Genomic DNA, 25,586 nt, shown 5'->3' with positions numbered 1-25,586 from the left:
GGCACCACGGGGTAATGCATGCACATTACTGCACGGTGATGCACAGCCGTGGCACCGCAGGGGAATGCGCACGCCTTAAGGCAGGGTGACGCACAACGCCAGCACCGCGGGGTAACGCACCGCCGGCACCTCCAGCTCCCTCTCCAGCCCTCCTTTCCCAGCGCCGCGGCTGCTCCCTTGGCTGCCCGCGCGGGCCGGGCACACGGTGCTCCGGCGAGGTGCTGAGGCACAGCTGGCTCTCGGTTTGCACTACATAAATAAGGTTTAGTGCATTAAAGAGACCAATACAGAGYATTAATATTTAATTCGCTCTAAGGAGCTCATCTCTCGCTTAAGCACCTGGCAGCCAATCCTGAGGTCCCCAAAAAGCGGAAAACGGCAGTTTACCCCCAGCTGCTTCTGCTGACATTGGAGTGTTCAAACAAGGCGCAGGAAAAACAAAAAGATACTGTGGAATATCAGGGTGTTTAATAAGACCCAGCCAAGSCCTGCTAGCACTCGGGATAACGCGGGGATTTTAATAAGAAAGCCTCTTCATGATCAAATCAGCGGGTCCGCAGCGCTGTGGGGAGAACGGGAAATACTGCGTTAATTTAGAGGAACCAAAAGCACTTGCTTCCCCGCACCCTTTCCCTCGCGCTAGCCCCCGGCTCGTGCTCGAGGCCACGGCAGCCCCGTCGTGCCGCGCCGCTCCTGCTTTGCGAGTCTCTCTAAACACGTCTGCGTTTTGGGACGCGTTTTTCACCAGGGAAGAGCGGCCAGCTGGGACCCGCGGCAGCCCCGACCTTGCGGCCGCCCCGCGACGGCTCCCGCTCTGCCGCGGGAGCTGCGGCTCCCCGGAGCTCCTTGCCAGGGTGGCTTTTCTCCCAATCCCGAAGCGAGCGCTCCCAGTGCTGCGTACAGGCCCTTTACGCGCCTCCAACGTCCTATTTGCAAACATCTCCAAAGATACTTTACCTCTGCATGAAGGCTGGCGTGCACTGCGATAAGCTGAGCATGCAATAATGTCGTTAACCAAATCCAAATTTCCAGCGGCTTGAAAGGCGCCGCTGACTTCCAACGCAACCGCTCCGCGAGGACTCGTGCTCGGCCCGGCCCTGGGTGCGAGGCAACGCGGCGACGGTGGTGCAAACGCGGCGCACGTTGCACAGCCGCTGCAGGGACAGACAGGGGACCGCGCACCCAGGCACCCCCGCGTGCGGACGCAGGGCAGCCGAGCCGACGCGTGCACAACGAACCTGCTTCCGAGCATCCTCAAAGCCTCTTCTCGCACCCGGAATCTCTGCACGCTGGTCCATGCGGACCATGGCCGGGCCCTGGAAACCCGCCGGTGTCCAGCCTGCGCATCCTAGCGGAGACGAAGACCTGCCGCCTCGCTCGCCGGAGGCCGGTCAGCTGCCGGTCCGTGGGCTTGGAGAAACCTGGAAGGCAGCAATGCTCGCTCCGACCTGCAGCGCTCCGGAGCGGCGACTCCCCATCGCAGCCGGCACGCGATGCGCGGGACGCGACGTCTGTCCCCGCTGCTATTGCACAAGGGCTTGCACGGAGAGGGCTGCTGATCTGCACTGAGCTAAACCGAGCGAGAGCTACGCGGCAGGTTGCTTGGCGATACAAATTTAACGAGATGAGCTATTAAAATACTTGCTGTCCTACAGACTCAAGACTGTGAGCGCCAGGATGTTTTTCACATTTGCGCTTCAACCGTAGCAAAACTCAACCTTGTTTAATACGCGAAAATGCTGAGCACTTGGCGTTTAAATAGCTCCTTCCATTTTTGGAAAAAGATTAGTAAATTATAGAAGCAGCTATTTAACATTCAGGAAGAGCACCGCATACATGGGAGTTATCAATCATTCCAGGCAGATGGTAAATGTATCTCCTTTCACCACAAACTGAGCAGCAAACATTCAAATTCATCACCAAGACAACATATTTAAATCCACTTCTATTTTCAATTCATACATTTTTAACAAACTGCTAAGTAATGAAAATCAATATTTTCACCCAAGCAGTTGGGAGAAAGCACGGGAAGTTCTGCCCGGTGCTGGGGATGTCTCCTAGGTATTTCAGTCGCACAAGATTATTCAAGACACGGTCAAAAGCGACACGCTGCACGCAGGTCATGCCTACGGCTGAGGAGGCACCAACTTTCCACGGAGCAGGAAAGTATCTCCAATTTAACCGCGCTTACGTGTCAAGGTGGGAAGCATCACTCCGGTCCTGGAGCGGACGAGACCGAGGTGGCCTCACTTCCATTTTTGTTGGGATCTGGACAGAGAGTAGGAGCTGCGCATTTGCAGCTGAAAACCGGAGCTAGGTCACTAACGCGCTTTCAACCGACTGTCATCTTTGTTAGGATATTCGTCCAGTGACTAGTTAAGATCGTTACTTCACAAAAACTATATGGAGTCAAAATTAGATGCATTTCGCAGAAATAACTCATATTGGCAACAGACTGCATGAACCTTACTTGAGAAGACAGAGAATGTACATCCCCGAAAGGCCAGGCATAAGATACCCCAAATCACCAAACTCGTAACGGTTAAAGAAATATCCTTTTTTCATCTTGCTTTGAAGCAACGACCTTCTAGAATTCTCTAAAAGGAGGTATCTCAAAAAACATTAAGAAGATCCCCAATCAGCTTGTACTTATCTGCAACCACACGCAGGCGAGAAGCTATCAACCAATATAGAGAAAACACCCCACGCTGGTCATAAGATAAAAAAATTTATTTTACAATTTTATAAAGCAGCTTTACATTAAGCACAAATGTTGATCCATTTACTTTGTATATAAACATAGTAGAACCTTTCCCTCTGCAAAAAGTCATGTCTTGCTGTATATAAAACTAACGTGCACATTGTGCTTAAACTGCAAAGTCTGTACAGCTTTACAAAGGACTACCCTTCACAAGGGCATCCTGTAAACAATTTATTGCATATTTAACACATGGTGTATATCCCACATGTGAAAATGTAGAAAAAATAAAGTACAATTACACGGTGAATGAAAATAGCAGCTTTCAGTGAATGTCTTGCACAATGGCCAAGGAAAACAGCACTGCCACACTTTTACAGTTGTGCTTGTGTGTCACTGGTTTGCATATACCCATGCGCACTACGGTTCCAACGAGTTCTCTATGTACAGTAAAAGCCTCAGGGAAAGATTACACGGATCTTAGTCGCTAAGATCTTTGTCAGTTTGAAGACTGAAAAGCAAAGGAATAAAAAATAAGTGAATTCAAGGAAGTTATGGGCACCAATGTCCAAAAATCCTCTTCCACTGCACAATTCTATTAAAAAAACAACAGGAGAAAATCCGCACACTAATTCTCTTCATTTCCACAACCTCTGATGGCGGGTTGGTTTAATTTATGCATGTGCAAAGCTCAACAAAAACGCAATCAAGATATTAAGGATAAGATGGTCTGACACGACTTTCTTTGTTGGCATCGCCAACTTATGCTTCTGAACTAAGCTACCCACCAGCTTTGGGGTTGATTCTAATGAACACTAAAAGATCACTGTCATTTTTAAGCTGTCCTTAAAACAAGAGGAAATTGTGGCCTCATTAAGGCACTGATACTGTCTCTTGAGCAATACCCAAATATYCTGAATCAAAAATGGGCAAGAGATGGAGGAAACATGCAGGAGAAAGATGTTTCTCTGTTTGCAGTAAGGACCAGTCATTCGTAAAGGAAGTACGTGTGTGTGCGTGTATGTGCGTGTGCGTTAAAAAAAAATTCGTTTCTGCTAACTTTGGTATTGAAATTTCTCCTGTGGCATCCACTTTTCATACGAACTGATATGGTCATATCATGTGTTTGCAAAGATCAAGTAATTACAAAGCTGTTTCATATATCTGTGAGGAAAAAAAAATGCGGTAAAAAAAAAAAGAAAATCAAGATGTACATTGTCCACATGCCCAGCTTTTCTGTGGTTTGAACAGACTTTGTCCTCTGTACGAACATCTTAAGCTTAAGCCACACCTAGAACATACAACATGTAATAGAATCAGTGGAAAAAATATATATATAGCTAATACACGTCCTTCTCATGTTGGTAAACGTTTGGAGCTGGAGAGTCTAGGACTCAGAGAGCAAACCTCAGCGGGCATTAACAGAGCTGACAACCCAGTATTCCCTATGCTACCAGATTAAACAATATTGGTCTAATTACACGATTGATTGGTTTTATTTTGCTGGATCAACCAGGAATCTACATGTTGAAAAGGCAGACTAGCGCTGGGTGTAAAGAATTTAGAGATATCAGGAAGAAACCTCGTGGTTTCTTTCRCATCGCACCCTTGCAGTGCACGTGTCCGGGGTCGGAGGTGTTCGGTTATTGCACAGATACCCTTTGCTCGCCCGCCAGAACCCCGGAGGCAAAACACACCGAGGAAACCCGTGTCGTGGGGATAACTACCCTTAAGCAATGCGCCAGACTTCAGTCAGAGGCAAAACTTAACGTTACAATATAAGCTGAGCTAGAAAGCCCTATGGGGTAATTTTAATTTTTTAAATGCTTGATATTTGTAAAGCAGGCTAAAAATGAAAATCACCATAGGAAAACATTAACTGACTCAAATGACATTTTCTATGCGCTACTCAGACTCAGCTCCACGTCACATTCAGGATTTAATGCAAGTCTCTCAGAGAATGAAGTTGCCAACGCYTGCAGAAACTTCTCCAGCCGACGCTTGCAGAAACTTCTCCAGCCAACACTTGCAGAAACTTCTCCAGCCRACGCTTGCAGAAACTTCTCCAGCCRACRCTTGCAGAAACTTCTCCAACGTAACTGAAAGTAGAGTACTAAACACCCGGTTCCACACCTAGAGACTGCAGCTACGGGGCAGGCGGTGACACTAGCAAACCTCAAACACGAGTGGAAATTTGGCTTATAGACGGGGTGGCACGTTTGCAGGCTTTGTGCAGTCAGCGAGCCTCGCGGCGTTGTGCTTACCTAACATGACCGGGAAGCCTCCACGCTGACTATGTGGTTTCCGTTTACACAGCTTTAAAGAAAACATACAGTTTAAGTATCTCAATATATAGAATTAAAAAAATTGTGTATTTTTCACCTCGAGAAAAGAATCCATATAAAAAGAAACACCTTTAAAAAGATACACTGTCCACTATCCARGCTACAAGTAAATACACGTTTACTGCACTACACCACATGATTCGGTATGCTGTTCCCAACATATACACATGTAACTCCATTTTAAAAGAGGCCACATACTAACTTTTCAGGCAAGTGCTGGACTTTAAAGACCTGTATGGCTTCTGTAAATATTTTCCTACAAAAAGGAAAAATAAAAACGTCCCCAGACTCAGGAGCACAAATGGATTTTGCTTTGTGCGGCTAATTTCACTGCGGAACACACTAGGGCAGGTGAGCAAGGGGAAGATACTAGCTTGCACTCGGTCCTTGGACGGGACCCTGCTCCAAATCCCACCCAGCAGACCCCAATATTTTTGCTCTGGAATGCAATCGTTTCAGGAGATCAGTTTTAAGGATCACTTCATTGAAACAGTCCGTAAAAATTTAGTATGCAACCTTTTAAAATGTACCTTTGCTTAGCTCTAAGGAGTCCAATCCTTCCCGCAGACAGCAGAAACAACGGTTTTGGTTGTAAGCTCTAGTTGTGCTTTGCCCTGCCGCCTCTTAGGTAGCTCTTCCACCTCTTGACGAAGTCCTTGAAAATGGGCGACTCGTCTATGGTGCTGAGCAGCTGGAGCTGGTTTATGTGGGTGGTGTGATAGTCCCAGCGGGCCAAGTTGGGAGCGGTGCCGAGCATGAAGTGCCGAAGGTCGTAGATGGTTCCTGAGCCGGTGTCGTAGAGGGGGAGCATGGCCTTCAGCGACTCCATGCCCCGCTCGTAGAGAAGCCTCGCCTCCTTCCCCAGCTTCTCCCCCGCCGTCTCCTTCAAGTCGTAGAGCCCAATCAAAGAGTACATGAAGCCGTTGAGAACGAAGGAGCTGGGAGAGGTGGGGTACTCCTCGTACCAGTCGTGCCTGCTCATGAACACCGCCTTCACCCCGTGCTGCTCCGACGGCAGCTTGTAAGGTGCTGTGGCCCGTAAAGCCGAACTGAGGAACGCGTGGTCCTTCGTCAGCAGGTAAGCCCTGACGAGCGTGGAGATGGCCTGCCCTTGCGCCATGGCGGAATACCAGCCCGGGTCCAGCGATTTGAAGCCTTCCCCTAGCTTCCGCGTCACCATGATGGGCCAGCCGCCCTTCTCGTCCTGGTTCCTCACCAGCCAGCTGCTCGCAGCAAAAAAGGCCGCCATGTGAGCAGTGGCCGAGATGGTGACGTTGTCGATGAAGCCCTTCCCCTTCGCCACCAGCCTGACCACTTTCTTGGGCATTATTTTTGTCTGCTTTACAGCTTTTGTGTTTGAGAGGCCAACGCCCTTTCGGAGGTCAGTCACCAGGTCTCTTGTGACCGTGCTCCAACTAGTCCTAGGGCCAATGCCGTAGTAGACGTCTCTGTCCTTGAAAGCTATCAGCTGAGTGTTTGAGACGTAGTGTACCGTGAAGAGCTGGTTTTTCTCTGTCGTCTCGAGAACCACAGAAACGCTCCCATTTGTTATGAATTTGAGATCAAAAGAAATAATAAAATCTCTAGCGTTCCCAAGCTGCAGAGATACCCCTTCAGTATTGTCTGGAAAACACACAAACAAACAAAAACACCTTGTTAAGCGGTAAAGCACTTGTGTTTTTAAAATGTTTAAGATATGGAGTGTAACTTCCAGAGGTAACCATGTCACCAGACAAAATCCAAATAATTCTAGGTTAGCCAGTCAAAAATTCAAACATTCTCTCTTTTTTCCATACACTATTATATATTAGCTAACCATAAAACTAAATCAGTGAGTGAAGGCCGACTCTTGTGGCACCAGAAGAATCCTTTTGCATCGTACGTGGACATGCTGCTGCACTTCCCCGGGGAGAGGAAACGCCGGGCGTTTGATGAAGTGCTTTAGCAGAAACTTCTGCTAACAGACAACAGATACCAGAGGAATTTGAGGGAAAGGAAAGCTGCCATGAGACAAAGGGACCAAGATGCAAAAGAGGGCAAATGGCTTGTCACCATGAGCTTTGGAAGTCTCTGGAAGCGCTAAGCTAATCACAGCAGAGAGGAACCGGAGAGGCTGAGAGCACCAGTTGTGTCCAGCCCGGAGAAGACTAACGGGGGATCTTGCTGCTGTCCTCGGATGCCTCCTGGGACGAGCATGCAGAGCCAGGCTCTTCTTGGAGGTGCACAGGGATGGGACAGGCAGAGCACACAACTTGCAAGAATGAAAACCCCAATCAGACATTACAGGGGGAAAAAAAAAATATCACAGTAAGGGTAGTCACACGTGGTGGAATCTCCATCCTTGGAGATGCTCAAAATTCAGCTGAGCAAGGTCCCGAGCGGCCAGCGTCGAAGCTGGGCCTGCCTGGGGGGAGGTGGCACTCGCCCTCCGGAGGTCCCCTCCAGCCTAAGGAGTCTGCAGCTCAACGCCAGCTACTCCCCTTCAATACAAATTGTGTTTTAAACTGTTTAGCAGCAAAATAAGGATTTTTAGTGATAAATACGGCTCGCTTGGGTAGGTTATAATCACACGGTCGGAAAAACATCTTAACATTTCATTTGAGCTTTCCATAGAAAGACAAGTGGGTGCAGAGAACAGATTCAGCGCTTTGACCGTACTCATCACAGAACCGCTAGACAGCTCGAGCGGGTATTTCGCCGAGCCCACGGGCTGCTCCTGGCGTGGTGTTATTTTACCAGCTGAACTGCCCAACGAGCGGCAGTAGCGGTGCAAAGGCACAGCGCAGGGTATTTTGCAGGCGCAACTGGAGGCCTGCCCAGCCCCGCATTACCGCTGGTGATGCGCACGACGGGAACCTGCGTGGTTTTTCTTTTTCTGCAGTTCAAAACAGAAAAACCACCGTCACCCTTTTGTTCCAAACTGAAAATTTAACTTGACAGAAAGAAAACAACACAGTGCCACTTTAGCAGTCGCATTTCTAAATAAAGCTGCACTTTAAGCAAAAGAGCCAGGAGTGCTAAGAAGCAAGTATTTAGAAAACCACTGGGACTAATATTCAAATCTATTACTTTTTATTTCCCAACCTGACAGGTCTAGAAAAACAGTTCACTGATTAGTTTAAAGCGGGGGGGAAAGATTGCAGAAAGACTAACACGTTGAAGTATTTATTAACCTCTCCATGGGCAAAACTCTGTTTGTTTAAWTAAAAAAAAAAAAATTAAATAAAGCTCCTAGGCAAAACCACATAATGAAATCCAGTGTTCTCTCTCAGGCTAGATTTTAAAATGTAAAATCAACTCCTCCCCAAAAAGCCCTACTCTAGAAGATCAAAGGGCTAATTAGTTTGTAAGGCTGTGTGCAAATCCTGTAGCTTTGAAGGCACAGAGGGATGACGAACATTTAAAGATAGTCATTTTAAATTAACAGCTTTTCATAGAATAAAATTCTCCTGTGTGAGGCAATTGTTTCCTTGCTGCTATTTCTTGATGTGTGAAAAMTCCCATAAATATTTCTGTGTGCAACAAACGAGTTATGGTCAGCTTTCCCTGAAAAGCAGAGGCTTTTCCCCATCTCCCAAACTAATCTATTACATTTCGCATCAATACCATTTCCACATTTTGCATTGTAAAAGTCTATTCTACTGTACCTATTATTTTGACTGAATGTCATGTTTTCAAATCTTTTAAAGTAAAAGCTTCGACTCCTTTGAGTTTTGGAGATCAGTATCTGCTTCTGTGCAGCTTTGCTGCACAACACTTGCTTCTGTGAAAAGTCTAATTAAAAAACCACGCTCAAAATTCCTGTCAAATAAGTTTTACACTTTCTTGTAAATAAATGCTTATATGATAACAAAGTGAATTATACTAGAGAAAAAGCTTTAAGAACGAGAAGAAAACTAAAGGCTGCCTGTTGTTTGCACTGCCTTAAGCGCCTATAAATCCATTACTTAAGGCCATCTAAGATGAGTGGATGCATACTGCGGCCTTCAAGCTCCAAAGATTACTCTGCCATCAATAAAGGATGAGGGGAGAATACATAACAGATCTTTTAGCCTTTCCTCTCCCTGTATTTATCTACTGCAAAGACACAAGCATGTTCGACAATTTTTTCCCTAGAGACCCAGGCCTAAGGTGCCAACTGAAAATTACTTCATTGTCTTTTTAAGTAATGGACTCATTAATTCTAATGGGTATTGATTGAGGAAAAATACATTACGTCCTTATTAATGAGCCTGTTCTAGCACAAAGGAAACTCTTGCATGAAATAATGAATTTCTCAAAATAAACCTCTGGTAAGTATGAAACAGAAAATGGTAAATTCTAGAGACAGCAGCAAAGCGTAGCTAACATCTCTACAAGCGAAGCGATGCGAGAGGTAGCCCTCGATCTTCAGCAGTACATTTGCAGTTGCTCCATCTCGTTTAAGGCAACTTGGGTTAACCAAAACTGAGATCTGCATGGTTTGCAAAAAGAGCTTCCTCCCAATAAAGAGAGATTGGGGGTCCAACCTAACAGTCACATTTGCTCAAGGCTGAAAATGGTGCTTATATTATMATTTGTCAACACAGGCTTATACCACATCAGTGGTGTTTCCCACACTTCAGAACTGGTTAAATTTTTTTTTTGCTTCTGTTTTGAGATAGATGCTAAAAGGTTCAGGAAATGCAACTGTAGCTTCTCTGTTGAATCGCACCGTCCTCCACACAYCCCTACATACACCTGCCTTTTCCATTCAAATAGTGATGTTTTAAAAACATAGCAACTGAGAGGAAACAGAAGAGAAGGAAAACTTCAGAAGGATAGCAATTAGACGACATTCTCAGGTGAGATTTCAAGGATGAGAAGTCACTCAGGATAAATAAACACACACCAATCCCGGAAAGTTAAAGCTCCCCTGGTACCATCTGTACAAATTAACAAAAATGGCTCAGCGGCTATGTATTTACAATGACCCACCTGGAGCGATAAACTGCTTAACACTAGTGAACTTGGATTTATCATATACTGTTGCAACAGAACAGCCTTTGGGTACAGTCCAGTCCACGGACCTGCTGGTCTTCTCCTTGTCCTCCGCTGTTTCGTACACCTCTRTGTGAGGTGGTTTCTCAGTCAGGTTTTTACTGTAGTGACTTAACCCATACTGTGCGATCTGGATTGGGTAGAAATAGCCTTGAGGCCCCCACTGTGTGGATAACGGTACACCTACAAGAGAGGGAGGAGACAAAAAAATGAGTATTTTATCAGAACACCTAAAAATATATATATAGTGTTTGCAGCACTGCGCTCTCTTCCTCCTCCATACCCCAATCTCTGCTTTACTTCTGGCAAACTGCATTTATGTAGGCTTCCCCGCTAGTTAAACTCAAAGAAAGTCCTGTTCAAAGTGTGAATTGCTCCCATTTACTCTAAGATCTCTGACTAGCCAAAACGGAGCAGATGCGAATGGCTGAGAAGTCCTTATCACAGTCTTCCATCCATCCCCATTCAATTGTTTGCTGAAGCATCATACTTATTTTCAAATACATTTTAAATGCCTTAATAGATTTCACCCCCCTACCCTGGAGACCACTAAATCTCCAAATGATGTTACAGCTAACTCAATCCCCTTAACGCCACATAAATCTTTGCAAATTAAGTGTATATGTTATTACTAGATTTTGGCTAGAGTTATTTGATGCTAAAGCAGCAATTTACCCAGCATCCACAAATCTGCTCCAATTGCCCTGGCTCCCTAAGAGCATGACAAGCGCACGCTGAAACGATGCCTGCACAAGCCAGGCGCTCCACCAACGCGGCGCAATGCGCACCGACTCCTCCACCCACAGCTCGCAGGGTCCTCGGAGCTGCTGCTCGAGGACGCCTGTCCCTGGGATTAACCCTCTGCAGACGGCTCCTTGTCCCAGAAGCTACTAGCCTCTGAGAAAAGCACACCTTCCCACTCTTATTTTAGGCTTAGGGTTATTTGAAGTCTGCACCCACCAAAAGAAGCCTCTGGAGCTCCATCCTGATTCGAACTAGGAAGGTCACAGTGTTTTCTGTAGCCTGATGAATTTCACATGCAAAACTCGTAGCATGAGCTCAGATAATGTCACATAGCCATACTCAACATAAAACTGCCAACTTTCGTTAGGATAAATAGGAAAGATGCACCCAAAGAAAATCTTCCCAAGTTCCAGCAGGTTCCTGCCTTCCTCTCAAGATCTCCCAGCAGGTACAACCTCAGCTTTTGAGTTAAAAACCTAGCAAACTGCATATTGCATCAATGGCTGTACGTGAAAGGAATACAAACGATATGGAAGAGAATTCCTCATGCATATACCTCAAAAAATGAGCAAACACACAATACTTAAGATATGGATAAAAATAGGATTCTCTTCATGTCCTAGATTTTATTTGCAACAAATTCCCAACCTCTAAGTGTGAATCCAAAGTGAAAATATATCATGACCCTCTTGCAGGAAACCAAGGATATTTTGTACTGTAAACCTTTGCATAAGGAAAGAAAGATGAACGCGAAAATAAACAAGCTGGCATTTGCACCATTTTCCCCTTTGGCAATGTCAAGCTCAGAAACCAATTCTGCCTGAAGCCTGGTGTAATGAAAAGATTAAACTAAATGTGAAAAGATAAGTTTTCATACATATTTCTGTGCTTCATGTTACTAATAAATATTACTGATGGAGAGGCGATAGTTTTCTGAACAGAAAGCCATCATGTGAAATATATAAGTATCATGTATTATCTGAACTCCTGGAAGCCAGCTCTCTCATTAATGCTAAGCATTCTCAGTTAAGAGTGCACACATTGAGACCGAAAGATGCAAAAAAGAAATCTGCTTTAAGAGCTTTACTTGAAATGTATACAAGATGACAAGATTAAATTCTCCAGGTCATAAGACATAACACAACACATTAACCTTGCAGAAAGAGAGGTGAAAATATAACATGAGGTTTTTCATCATGTTACAAAATGAGAATCTCTAGGACTGGAATGATGCAAGGTAGGAGTCCAGGACTTTCTGAGAATGCATTTTAGTATTAACCCCCCTTTCCCACAGACTACAACTCTCTCACTTCTCAGACCTGTTTACAAGATGCCAATAATTCTATTGCTTTTACAAAACCTAGGCTCTGGCATCACATTTCACTATGACAGCTCTTAAATCACATCTTGCAAAAAAGCCAGGTTTACAGATAAGTAACGAAGCTGTCAAGTGTTCAACTCGCTTGTTTCTTGAGGCTTTAGCACATAGCAGTTAAACACAGTATATACCAGTCAGCAGCTTACACATTTTGCAAGCCAAGAGCCTGCAGAATGTATTCTGATTCTGAATTATTTCATACTGAACTTAGCTTTTTTGCTCAAGAATGTCACAAATATTGCAGAGTCCAGCTGCAAGGGACATTCCACATTATCTCCCACATTTAATACAAAAACTGGTAGTGCTTCAAGACCTAGGTCCACCCCCCCCCCCAAAAAAAAACACCTCCCACCTGACAACAAGAGAAGAGGCACCCATAGCTATTTTAGATATTCTCAAGTCATATTTGATCAGCAGTGACTCTAGCATTAGGAAAGAAACCATCTGCTCAGCCCCTCACAGGGAAACAGCGGATCCAGCCCCGAGCAAGACAACACTCGCGCTTGGTGCATTTGTGGCTCCAAAGAGGTATTTGCGCCTTTGGGAGAGCGACGAGTTTAAGAACCGCAGCTCCCTTCTCTGACAGACCTCACGCCACCAAGACGACAGACATCTTACAAGGAAGCTCATTCTGAAGCATTAATAAAAAATGCTGAAAAACATGCTACGGTGGAGCTTTTTAAAAACGAGGGTAGGTAAGCCTCAGAGCTCTAATTTAATCATTACAGTATATCACATCCACCAAGATTACTAGTGAATGATCAGCTTCCTTTCTTCAAGATGTATTTGAAATTCGAATGAAGAATCTTGAATGAGAAACACTCATTTGGATGATGCCCAAGTTAAAAAACAAAAATGTGATGAGAAATGTAAAAAAAAAAAAAGAAAGGATTGACATACCTATGCATTTGCTTATAGGAATCCTTTATAGACAAACTAATTGCATATTGTATCAGCTTTCTGAACACCTATATCATGAAAAGGGTTCATACCAACATTGCAGAGTATCACCAACCACTGAGATGCATAAAGATTAATGTATTTTATTCCTTAAATGAAAGTTACTCTTTAATTTATAAGAGTCAGTGTCACATTCTATAATAGCTTTATAAAGGCATTCATTTTTTATTATGAAACCCAACAAGAATTTTCTGCTATTAAATCTCTGCTAAGAAGCGGAAAGACCTCATGTACTAATTACTGATTGCACCGTTTAGCAAAAGTGCAAATTAGAAAGGTTTTACCGTATTCTAATTTTATTCAGGGGCTGATGAGAAGATGCTTTAACGGCTTAAGTGCTTTTGGACCCTGAAACAATTCCCTGAAATCTCCTGGCGCTGCACCGAGTGGCACAGCGTCGCACGGAACGACGCGAGGAAACAGCCTTCCCCTGTCCGCAGCRGCACAACGGCCCCGTTATTCCGATTTGCCCACGGCTTGCACCGGGCCCAGCCGGCTCGGACGAGAGCTAAGCCCACACCGTGGTATGGAGCAAAACAGTCATCGCTCGCTCTAGAATAAGCCGAAGCGGACGGCGGTGATAACTTGGGCGCCTCCCAGCAAAACGAGGGAACGGCGTATTGTTAAAATGCGCCGTGGACAAAACCCCGCGTATTAAACCGCGGCGGAGCGCAGCGGCTGCTTCCCAGCCGGCAGCGGGGAACATCAGCCCCAGCGTTAGAGCCGGCGCCCACGGGGAAGCGAGCCTTTTCAGAAACCCGAGCCAAACTTTCTTTTTTTTTTTTTTTTTTTTTTTCAGAAAGCGTTTTGGCTCCCTTTTGCCTATGTGACAAGTGTCAGCGACAGTGCCAGAACGGGACGCCGGCGCTGCGGGAGCGTGCCGCAGCCGGCTCCCCCGGAGAGGCACGCAGCCGGAGGGTGGGAGGGCAAAGCACGCCGCGAGGCCGAGCTGGCTTCCAGTTCCTCAGGCTATCGTGACAAAATTAAAGTCGCTTTGCATCTCAAGCGGTGACAGCAAATCCTAAGAGGCATTTCGAGTGTGAAAAACGTATTTAACACAAACCTTCGACACCACTTATGCATTTCACTCTGTCTCGAACTTCGACGTTGTAGCCTTCGAAGGACATGAACACCCCGTCCGGGTGGTAAGGTGCTCTCTGTGTGTATACTTTGGAGTAGCTATGAGAGAATTCAAACCTGTCATAACCATCGTACTGAGCAATTTTCCCATAAACCTCAAAGTATTTCTCTACCCAGCTGAACGGCAGGAAGATCTCGTTGCCTTCCCTCCTCCCTTTAATCGTGTGTTCGTCATTGATCAGACAGTCAATCTCTTCGTATTTCGGTCCCAGGGCCCGGTTGCCGTTGAAGCCTCCCCCCACCACCGGCGGAGCCTTCTGCTGCTCCTGCGGCGACGCCTCCTCGCTCTGCTGCCTCGCCGCRTCGCGGGCGTAGGGGTTGCTCTCGGAGGCGGCCGCCCGCTTCTCCAGGCCCTCGCCTCGGCCGGGGCCCCGCGGGAAGCGCCCCGCTTTCTCGGTGGAGCATTTATTCCACAGCAGCACCGTGACCAGCGTGAAGAGGGCGCAGATGACGATCAGAGTCTTGTAGTTGACCCGAGCTGCCAAGCAACGCATATTCACACCATACCTGCAAGACAAGGAGGCAAGGCACCGTCAGACAACGACGCCGGCAGCTTTAAGGCAAGAACGGCCGGTTCTGCTCGTTAAAAACGCAGGTAGGGTCTGTTTCGATTTAAGGTACTGCCACGCGCGCGTTACAGGGTACGTCGTGGGCAGGGGTTGGGTGGAGGCACCTAGAAGAGAACGCGTTTTTTTTTTTGCCAACCCTCCCTCTCCTTCGTTCCTCCTCCTCCAAAACTCGACGGGATCAAACGCACCGATGAACGATTCATCTCCGAAGCGCCAGGCTGCGACAACACAGCAGCGCGTTAAGACCCTTCYGTCAAACGTAAGGGACGGATCAGAAATAGCAGCAATCACAGGGCAACGCTCATCCAAATAAAAAGTTCTAAGCTGAAAAAATGCCCAGCAGCTACCAGGGAAAGGGCGGACAAGCTCGCACAGCGACGCCAGGCAGGCGCGGGAGCAAGAGCGGGGGGAAACCCACGGCCACGCAGCCGGCACAGCGACAGAGCGCTCCTCCGCACGACGCCCTGGAATCAACGTCTCCAGTTTAGAAATATTAATAATCCATGTAGCCAAAATTACTTAGATAGCTATATAAAAAGGGGGATATTTATTTATTTATTTATTTAAAAGTCCGACTGCAAGCTCTAAACTTTTTCGGGTACAAAATTAAACGCTCAAACCTGGATCAGTTCGTGACGTTCCAACAACTCAAATGCACTTTTGAAAAATAGCGTTTCCGAACAGGAGCAGGGAGGATGGTAAGGGAGGAATGCAGAGTGCTTTTAACTGCAGCCCCGTCCAAGCCCGACCTCACGCTGGGCCGAACGCCAGGGAAGCCTCGTTAAAGCCTCTTTAAAAAACTAAGGACAGACTGGGAAAATATGAGACTCTCCCAAGGGACGAGACTCCTCCTGAAGTGCTCCGGGGCTCAGATTTCTCCCTTCACGAGGAGGAGGCAGAAACTATGCAAACCTTCTCTCAGGATTTTTTTTTTTTTTTTGCAAGATAAAACTCATTTTGCAAGAAACGTACCCAAATAGCACCATCACCGCCGAGAGCACCAAGGCTGAGCAACACACGAGGCGCAGGCGATGAAAGCACATCCACCCACAAGACCCTGCTTTTGCTGACGAGCGAACTCCTTCCAACGCAATGCACGCGTTTTTCAAATACGTGGGAATGTTTATGCTGTACTTCACAAAACCCTTATTAAAAGGAAGTTTGTCTCCCTGCTAAGCGCACGCCACTGTCCCGTCGCAGCCAGCGAGCCGCACGTTGAATCCGCGGGTGAGTTTTATCCCCTGTGACCTCCGGCAGCAGCCGCGGGGAAGCCGAGCTCGCGGGCCGGGGCAGCGGAGACGAGCAGCGGCRCGGGGCAAGACTTGGCCGCCCCGGGCACGTTGCACCGCCGAAAGCACATGCTGCTCTTCAGGTTTCTTCTCCGCGCCCGTATTCAACCACCAGCTACCAACAGCTTCAAGTCCCGCGCATCCACCCGAACGTGCCTCCTCCTTGAAACCACCRCGCAGCTGACACCAAAACGAAGCACCAAGAAGCATTTTACCGCTTTGTATTTTCTAACTGCGTTATTTCACCCCTTTGTGCTTTCTAACCGCATTAGCCACTAGGGAAAGCCAAACCCTGAGCTTTCACTCAGCTCTTTGCCCCAAGGCCCGTCCTGCTCCCGAGCGCCGCTCCTTCCCCGGGGCCTCCCGCGCGAGGCCGAAGATGCTCCCGCAGCGTTGCGGATGCTCCCGGCGTTCTCGGGCTGGAGACGGAGCTGAGCACAGACACCAGAAAGCCCCGAGCACACGCCGGATCCGTTCCGAGGCTCTGCACCCATCCCGGCTCCCAGCACGCCGCCTGCAATAGGGGCGGTGAAAGTCCGGAAGCAAGGCTGGGAAAAGCCCGCCGGCGTGGCAGAGCGCTCCCACCGGAGCGGCCGAGCTCACCCGCGGCCATCCCACCGGACCCGCGCTGACTTAGATGAGGAGCTCCAGCAACGCCACCGCTCCCGCTGGCGGACACGCGCAAGCCGCACCGCACAACRGTTAGAAGGAGTTTCACCAAAAGTTCCCCCCCCGGCCACTTTTTTAAATGGAAATAATGAATGATCTCTCACTAGCTTTATGCTCCCACACTGCAAGCACCATCTGGCCCTTTAAAACTGGACTTTAAAAAGATAAGTGTGCTATTTTCTAAAAGCCCAGTTTASTACAAGCTTTTAGAGAACATAAATTTATATATAATTGTATTTTTATGGAAATGCTAGCATAAGAATAAATCCAATTTTCTGCATCAGCAGATAATTTTTAGTGATGATGCTTTCGGAATGACCTCAACAAATATGCTCTGCTCTTTTTATACAAAGGTATAATTCACTTTTAAATGGAGAATAACATTTCTGACACACTTTACCCTTACGTATAAAACTCACTCAATTTTAATTAAACCATCTGGATTATCGGGGCATGGGGAGAGAGAAGGGGGAAGGACATCGTCACACTTTTTACCCATCTACTACCCTGTACCCATTTCTCCACGTTTTTTAAGCAGATGTGTGTGTTACTAGGTAGCTGTGAAAAGGTGCCGGGTACTCCACAACTAGACCCAGCTTTTATTTTATTTTGGTTCTGCGCTGCGTGAAAAGGCAGAGCGGCCGGAGCGGCGCAGAGGCCCGGCGCAGGGCAGCGCCGTGCACGGCTGCCGGCCGCGCTGCTGCAGCCCTCAGCTTGCACCGGCGGCAAGCGAACCAAAAAGGATTCAGACAAGAGCAGTACTTCCCAAGAAGCATCACCTTAAATCTCTCCAGTCACCAAAAAAAAATCTAGAAATAGAGGCTTATCGCATGGATAATGTTAAATGGATAGATGGGTTTTTATTCAACGGTAGAAAAAAGAATTCGGAATTTCAACAGTAGACAGAGGTAATTTAAACCTGTGAAAGGACTGTGTCAAATTGGTTTATTCTCCTGCTACTGCTATAAAAAGGATTTCATCATGCAATACTTAAGATTTAAGGAGTGCAAGATCAGAAAGTATTTTTAAGGTATGAAGTAACAGATCCATGATATCCATGTTTGTTTTTCCCTTTGTTTTGCTGGAAGATAGAGACTATTTATAAGGCTGTGCCCTGAGAGATCTCAAACCTAAATAAAAGCTGATCTCCATCCCTGAAGTAATATTGGAATTTCAGCTTTTAAAGACTTCTCAGAAGTCAGGAATTAAAGGGATTTTTGCCAATGTTAAATTACTATTTTGGGCTACAGAAATCACTAACCAAGTACTGCCCTGTTTTTGTTTGCAACTGTGACCGATTCCCTCTCTTTGGCCTTTTACTAACTTGTTAAGCTGTTTAATTCTTATAATTCAGTAGCTCCCAAACTAGAGGTCACCAGTCTGAAAGTGTGAAAGCAAGTGCGGGTGCCAACAGAAAACTGAGCCCCCCCAGACGGGTCATTTCTGTTGTGATAAAAGACATTGCTACGGCAGGGACACAGTGTGCAGCGATGAACACAAACAGGACGCCCAAGCATTTTATCTTAATAGTATGCAGAGTCAAAAGTCAAATTTATCCTAGAATAGTGTCAATGCAAATAATCTATAAATTAATTCTTGTTTAGCTACATATCGCTTCATGATATTCTAATTAAAATGCAATAAAATAACATTTCTTACAGAGTGAACAGCTAGGATCAAATGTATCCAAAAAAGGGATGTAATTACAGAAACTTATTTTGCCAATTCCAGTGAGGTGTCAGTTTCTAAAACACTGGTTTTAATAAAAAGAACAACTGGGGTTAAGTAGAATATTCTTGCTACTGCTACAGGCATTAATTATGCCTGGAAACAAGGACAAGTCTTGGTTTGCCACGCTCTGAATCATGAATCAACCGTCACAACTCTGTGTCAAGAATGTCAGAATTAGTTCTGGTACTCATCTCTTACATAAGACTAAATTATTTGCTGTGATATTTATTACACTCAAAAAAATCCCCCCAAACAAATCCTAAGTCCTTTATAAGACAGGCTTTTTGAGCTGCAAAAAATGTGTTGAATACGTTAAAAGTAAAAAATTTTAAGTCCAGGCCATTGCCCGTGTACTCAATGGGGGGAAAAAAAAGCATACAAGTTACTAAAAGCTTTTACCGATTCCAGCAACAGCCCACTTAAAACAGCCATCCAAGACCAACCTCTTTTCCTCTTGATTTTCTCTAATAAGCAGGTGAACAGGCACTAAGGGAGCCCTAAGCAGAGCAACTTGCTTTGTAGACACATCTAAGCATCTTCTGAAGGCCGTCTCGTTTCTCACGGAGTCACGCGAGCCGCCGATCGCAGCGAGCGGCCCGGCAGGACCGCAGCCCGCTGCCGACCCAGCGCACCGGCCTCCTGCACCCCTCGGCGCACGTCTGCTGCGTGGCTGAGAACTTCCGCCGTCAAGGCATGTTCCTGGACAACCCTTCACAAGTCAACGGGTTGGCCAGAAACAAATTGAACATCTGAATAACAGCTGAAAAGAGTTATCATGAAAGAAGACTGCTGCTGCGCTCTAGCTGTCCCAGATGGGTGGAATGGGAGTAATAAATATTAGCACCACAGGGAAAACGGAAATAGCCAAATTCCGGTAAGCATGGATACTCCTTTTCAGGACACCTTCTTGACAGGGTGTCCATACAGCCCACGTAAAAGCTCAGAACCACACAAGTTATGGACGCCAGTCCCCAGGTAAAGAGATCATCCAAAACTAGGTTTGCGGAGGGCGTCTCCAAAGGACGTTCCCTGCACAGCTCTCGCAGATGGTCGCGTCTCCAGACCCTGTTTGCAGAGACGTGCCCACGGGGCTGTGAATCAACCAGACGAGACTGCTCATATGGCCGAGATCAACAAACTTGAAATAGAGCGTGGAAGGTTACGGGACCAAGCCACAAGATACCCAACTGCTTTGTCCAGCAAAACCCAGATACCCAAGAGGAAGTTTCTTGGCATGCAGTACTGACACACAAGATACCCAGCAGGGAGTTTGGGCGTGCAGCAGCCCGTTCCGTTCCGTCCTCCAATGGCCTCAAATGAAGAAAGGTTTGCGCAGGTCTCTAACTCCGAGTACGAGCCCTGGTCAGCAGCATCATCTCCAAAAGAAGAGAAATCCGAGCCTGCTGCATCAAAACAGTTTCCCCGTTAATCGTTCTAGTCTTATGCAAGTTCCCCCCTCCCTTTGCCCCCTCAAAAAAGAAAAGAAAAAAGAAAAAAAAGAGATACACGTTTGACTTGTTTTTCATTAAACCTTGCTGGCTAACAACAACTTTTAGTACTTACTCTGTGTTGACAGGGACTATGAATCGAGCGTTTCCTTTTGACCAAAACCAGCACCAGCCTGAGCCCAGTTCTCCGGTTCATCCCTTCAGTTCCTCCTCGACACCGGAGCCAAACGGGCAATTGCCATTATAGCTGGCATTTCCTGGGTCCTCCAAGAACCATTAAACTACAACTGTTCCAGTAAACTGAAACAGTTTAAGATATCTCTCTCAGTGGGAGTTATATAGGCGTCTGGATCTGTAAATGTGAAATTACAGCAAATGCTGTATCACATCCTCCTCTGTTAGAGATAAATTTTCCATTGCAGCAAATTATGAGCTTGATGCCACTTCTCTACATATGAAGTGTCCAGTGACTGTCTGTAATGCTATTTATATATGCACACTACCTACATCTATCAAAAGATCTTAAGCCAAACATAACTTTTTTCTTAAACTGACCATATAAGCCTTCTCTTGAAATCATTTGACCACTGACATTTCATAGACTTATCCTTCCTTGAAAATTTTATTTTATTTTTAAACTCTAAATTAGCAACATTAAGTTATCCTTTATGTAAAATGCAGTATTTGATAGTGCTGCTGTAACAACCTTTGTATTTCACTGTCAAAAAGAATAACAGGAGTCTTTCCTTCTGCAGATTCTGAGACTATAGCACCAATTTTTAAGCACAAGAATTAAGATGTCTTCTCAACCTTCATTATGCTATATATAAAATACCAAACAGTCTGTAAATACGACAGTATACTCTTTTCGTGCCAGACTGAACAGCCCTGGGGGGGGCAGGGGGAGAAATAAAATAGAAGAATAAAAACCTAGAAATAGAGGAAGATGATCTGGCACACAACACAGTTTAATTCTTAGCAGAATCTACAGTTTTATTAAAGGGATCATTTTGTTTAATCCCTCTTAAAAAATTTCAGTATCCAGTAAATTCAGCACACACAAATCCTGAAAAATGCTGACCAAAATCCTTAGCCTGTATTTCTGGCTTACCCTCAACACAGAAGCTAGTTATTACCTCATAAATTCAATGTGCCTTGATATATGCTACCAAGGGCAATTTTGGAGTTTGGTTCCTCCCGCAAGCTACTGTGTTCACTAGTTTGAAGCGTTAATATAATTCTGACAGCTTCCCCGTACGAGCTATTTCCAGTCATATTCGCCATTAAAGATGCAAGGTTACAAACCTATTTCTTTCTTTACTGAACTTGAAAAATTCATGACAAAGAGGCAGATGAAGAAGAGAGTAGAAAGGTTTCGCTAATGGATACATAATAGTGTCAAACTCTTCCTCCAAGGTTGCAGCTATTGCAGAGTCTGAAACGGATGGTCTGATAAGAAATTCTCTGTTAAACCCTACAGAAAGGTGAATCAAAGGAGCTATGATTTTTTTCCCTTTTTTTTTTTGGAAAATAAACATCCCTTCTGTTTCTAGGTAAATTCTTTCTTAGATTTTTATTAGGGAATTCTTTTCTGAAAGATGAACCATTCCTAATTTAAGATCTGTTTTAACAGGTCTTTCCTCGCGTTTTGTGCCCCCACCCCGAAGCATTGCTGCCGTTTTCCGTTTGCACCCTCCTGCGCGGGAAGCAGGAACGGCTTCACTCCACTCTGCTCCCAGGCAACCAAGCTGCAGACTCCTTGACATGTTTAAGATAAAACCATGCATTTTTATATCATATTCTCAAAACAGAGACAAAATAATGAATGCATAATTGTCTGTTAGGTAGTTTGCCACTTCGCTGCCCTTATCCGTTAGCGAAATACCATTTATTTTCCTATTGAAAGTTCATGAAAAGCAGCAACAAAAACACTGGGCATGCTTCGTCCTACCGCCGAACGAGAGCAGCGCGAAAGGCAGACGGAGAAGAGGAAAGGCGCTCGGCACAAGTGCTCAGCACCGGAGCGAGAAAGACCGTTAATGCTTAAATCGTCATCGTTAAGTTTCAAAGCCAGAACTCCGGGATGAACATGGGAAGTTTCTACCTCGGTTATAACTGCTGATTTAGGCCACTGGCAATTTCAGCAGGCAATACTGCAATCATTTTGCACGCAGTTGTATTTTTAAAAGATTTTCTTCAGAACAAGAAGCCCTAGATAATTTTTTTTAGGCTCTGGAACACCCAATTCCCCAGCCACAGAAGGCAAGACCGCACAGCCCACCATCTGCAAAGCGCTTGGAGAGGGATAAAAGGCAGGACGCGCTCCAAAAAGCACTTCTGCTTCCCCAGGCTTCATCTATACGACTTGGCGAATTAAATTTAAACCAAGCAGCATGGAAGCAGGTAACTTTCAGCAATCCTCCGACTAGACTACCCCCATCTCGTTTCAGAAACGAAGATCTAGCGGTCCCCGGAGCAGTCGGATTACAACGCCACTGCTCATTTGCCCAGTTACTAGCGTTTCGTTTCCAACGCTCGTATCGGTCTTTGCAGCGTCCGAGTTCTCACAATCCGAACGTATTTCAAGTATAACTTGTTTTTGGTGGAGAAATACAGCTAAGGCGGGACAGAGGCTGCCAGCACTGTCCTGCTCCCCGGGGCCTCTCAGGGACCCTCCAACAAAAACACCTACTCGCTGGTTATTTTCCAACATGAACGACTAGACTAAATGGTATTTTGTTATGTGTAACAACGAGTTAGGAAGTAGGAAAACATTTCCTGCTCGAGACTTGTGTGTAACCTAGTATAATTTTTTGATGAGGATATATATTAAAGTCTCACTGGCACACAGAGTGAAAAACTGGAACACTATATTGGACCAGTGGCATATGGTGACTCTGGCCATAATATTTTGCATAAGGCTGATGCATTTTACCTGCTGTAGAGGCAAAAAAAAAAAAGCTTTTGAACTTTCTCACTAGCTCCCAAAGGTCTCTGGGGATATTCCTCCTCTGCGTGCATTGCTAGTGCCACCGCTGTTACAGGGACGGCGCAGACGAACACGGCAGCTAGCCGCGAGCTTTCATCTGTTTTTAACCATTAAGCCGGTTGCACCCGGGCTGCGCAGATGCGAGCCGGCCGTTCCAGCATGCACCGGATACCGTCGGTCAGTAGTTATTTCAGCGCTTACCGCCTTCTCCTTGCACTGCATGTTATTCTGCACAAATAACTACGACAGACAAAAAAAAAAGCCACACACAAAGTACATTTCCCATGAACAAGTCAGCCGGCAACACGTTAAAGTATTCACATTTAAATTCTGTGTGTTTAAACAGCCAAAAATAAGTTGCCCACTGAGATTTTAGAGGTCTTGGAACAGTCTAACACACCGGCACCATGTTTGCTCTGGAGGAAGACGGATGGTATTTTAACTTAAGACCAGGGATTTCTGCTGAATAGTGATAAGCCACCTATTTACTTTGAAGCTTCCATGCCAAGCTAAGCTATTTAGTACAGAGGGAAAAACAGACCAGCGACTGCCAATCTGAGATGCATTAAACTCAATATTTAAGGAAAAGATACACTGCACAATCTAACAACAAAATAAAGCAACAAGGCTAGAGCTTCAAAATATATCCTGTTCAAAAAGTTATACTGAGTTACACACAAACCTCAAGCAGAAAATGTTTCCTACTTCCTATTCATTTCACATAGCAAAATACTATTTAGCTTATTATTCATACTGTACAATAGGAAAAACACCCCAAAGAACTCTGAAATTATTTTTTAATAGCGTGGAAAATTAAAATCCTTTTGATAATTGTAGTAAGAATGACATCAAAACTTCTGATGCTTTGCCAATGCTTACTTATGCCTTAAAATGAGATATTTATGAGTTATTAAAGCTTCCTGACAGTTCTGCATTTCCCAGACATGTTTCACCTGCATCCTAAATCTGCCCATGTTGGCTCCTTGAACACATTTCCTATAATCTGCCTTATTATGCATTTGCTTCCCCCAGACGCATACAAACTACCACTGCTATTTTGCAAGACGCTAGACTTAGAGGTGTTACATATTGAGGAAAATGTATTTATTACCAGGATATTTTCAGCAATTTACTGGAATGTTAACCTGGGAAAACTGCCTTGACTAGACAATCCTAATTTCTAATATTTTATTGATAATTAATTTGTATAGAGCCTGTATTCAGTTAGTATTTTAATATATAGTGCACTGTCACGATCACTTTAAAGTCACTAGTTTTCCTTTTGTGCTGGGAAATTATAATACTGTACAAGTAGAGATGAATATATCTGTGATAATAGAAGCTAGATTACAAGTCTCGACCGTGGCTCTTTAAGACAGATTTACTATTTGCTTCTGGCTGCTTCCCACGTTCCCTCCGTGCATTTTAGACAAGAAGGATCTAAGACAGATACAGTGAAGAAACAGAGAAATACTAAGTGGAGGAACAGGGTGCAGCAGTTTATCCTACAGTTTTCCAGGGCAATTAGAGCCTAATACAGTTTTTGTTTGTATCAACACATCTATCGTTATCAGAAAAGTCTGTCACAATACCAGTTAATTCAAAAAAGTCAAAGTACTTTTCTAAGGAAACCTCTGTAATGATTTCTTATTAGAAACGGAGATTTGCATCTAATTTCCGTGTCAGACATTCAGTATATCATCCATGCAACTACAGGGTTTACAAGATTTTCCGAACAGGTTGAGCTGCTGCCCGGAGACAGCTGTGCCCGGACCATATCCCCCTCCCTGCCCGCTCCCCCCGCTCCCCTTCACCGAAGGGCCGTCCTGTGTTTCAGTCTGGGCAGAAAACACATTTCTCTGTGCACCAGACAGTTAATACAAGTGAGAGTGAACTATTTCCCTGGATAAGAGCAGGATTTTATGGCACGCAGGCCTTTGACTCTCACACGATCAGGCATGTATTATGAACTAAAATCACCAACAAGTCAACCTTGTCTCTAGGCAGCGCAATAAAGTCATCTTTTTTTTCCAAGTTTTGATATCGCATCAGTGCTGATTCTTCACAGATAAAAGAAAACTGTATTTTCAAGTTCCCCCTATACACTGTGTGAGAGCAAACAGTTAACTGGTCCATGCAGCAAACCCCAAAGCATCGCTTTTTTAGGTGCAAAGCAGCACACATGCTGCTTCTGAGCAAGTTGCATCTGGATGTAACAAAAAAAAGTGCATGACGAGAACCATTAAAGGTTGGATTGGGTTGCCCACAGAGGTGGTGGCACCTTCCTCACTGGGAATGGTCAAGACTTGGCTTGACAAGGCCCTGAAGGACTAAAGCCCTGCTTTCAAGAGCAAGTTGGACCAGGCGATCTTCAGCCGTCCCTTCCAACCTAGATTCTTCTGTGAGTCGATAGTAAGATGCACAACTTTAAGAAGGCACACTGATGAAGTTAATAGAAAATGCAAGATCTTTTTACGCTGGTCCTCCAAAGTAAGCATTGGTCTTCTTTCTCAACTCCTGCACACACCATGTATTTTAATAAGCATTCATCAGGCTGTATTAATTAAAAAAAAAAATCTAGTGTAGCTCAAAGCATTAATGTAATCT

The 25,586-nt window shown here is 45.3% G+C and overlaps 1 protein-coding gene across 4 annotated transcripts in view; it reads right to left on the bottom strand.

Moving 5' to 3' along the window:
- Positions 1-2,721: 2,721 nt before the first annotated feature.
- GLCE (glucuronic acid epimerase) overlaps positions 2,722-25,586 on the bottom strand; it is a 62,873-nt gene continuing 40,008 nt past the window's right edge. For 2 of the 4 annotated variants that reach the window (XM_026060773.1, XM_026060774.1), the window contains exons 3-5: positions 14,208-14,791; positions 10,000-10,245; positions 2,722-6,666 (exon numbers count right to left, since the gene is read on the bottom strand). In XM_026060773.1, coding sequence (XP_025916558.1) covers positions 5,642-6,666; positions 10,000-10,245; positions 14,208-14,778 — 1,842 coding nt within the window. In that variant the 5' untranslated portion in view covers positions 14,779-14,791 and the 3' untranslated portion in view covers positions 2,722-5,641. Of the gene's footprint in view, positions 6,667-9,999; positions 10,246-14,207; positions 14,792-25,586 lie in introns of those variants that run through there. The other 2 variants (XR_003252657.1, XM_026060775.1) reach the window with 2 other exon arrangements.

This window comes from Apteryx rowi, unplaced genomic scaffold (assembly GCF_003343035.1).
Source record: "Apteryx rowi isolate R43461 unplaced genomic scaffold, aptRow1 scaffold_170, whole genome shotgun sequence".
NCBI lineage: Eukaryota > Metazoa > Chordata > Aves > Apterygiformes > Apterygidae > Apteryx > Apteryx rowi.
This window is presented reverse-complemented; position numbering and strand designations above follow the sequence as displayed.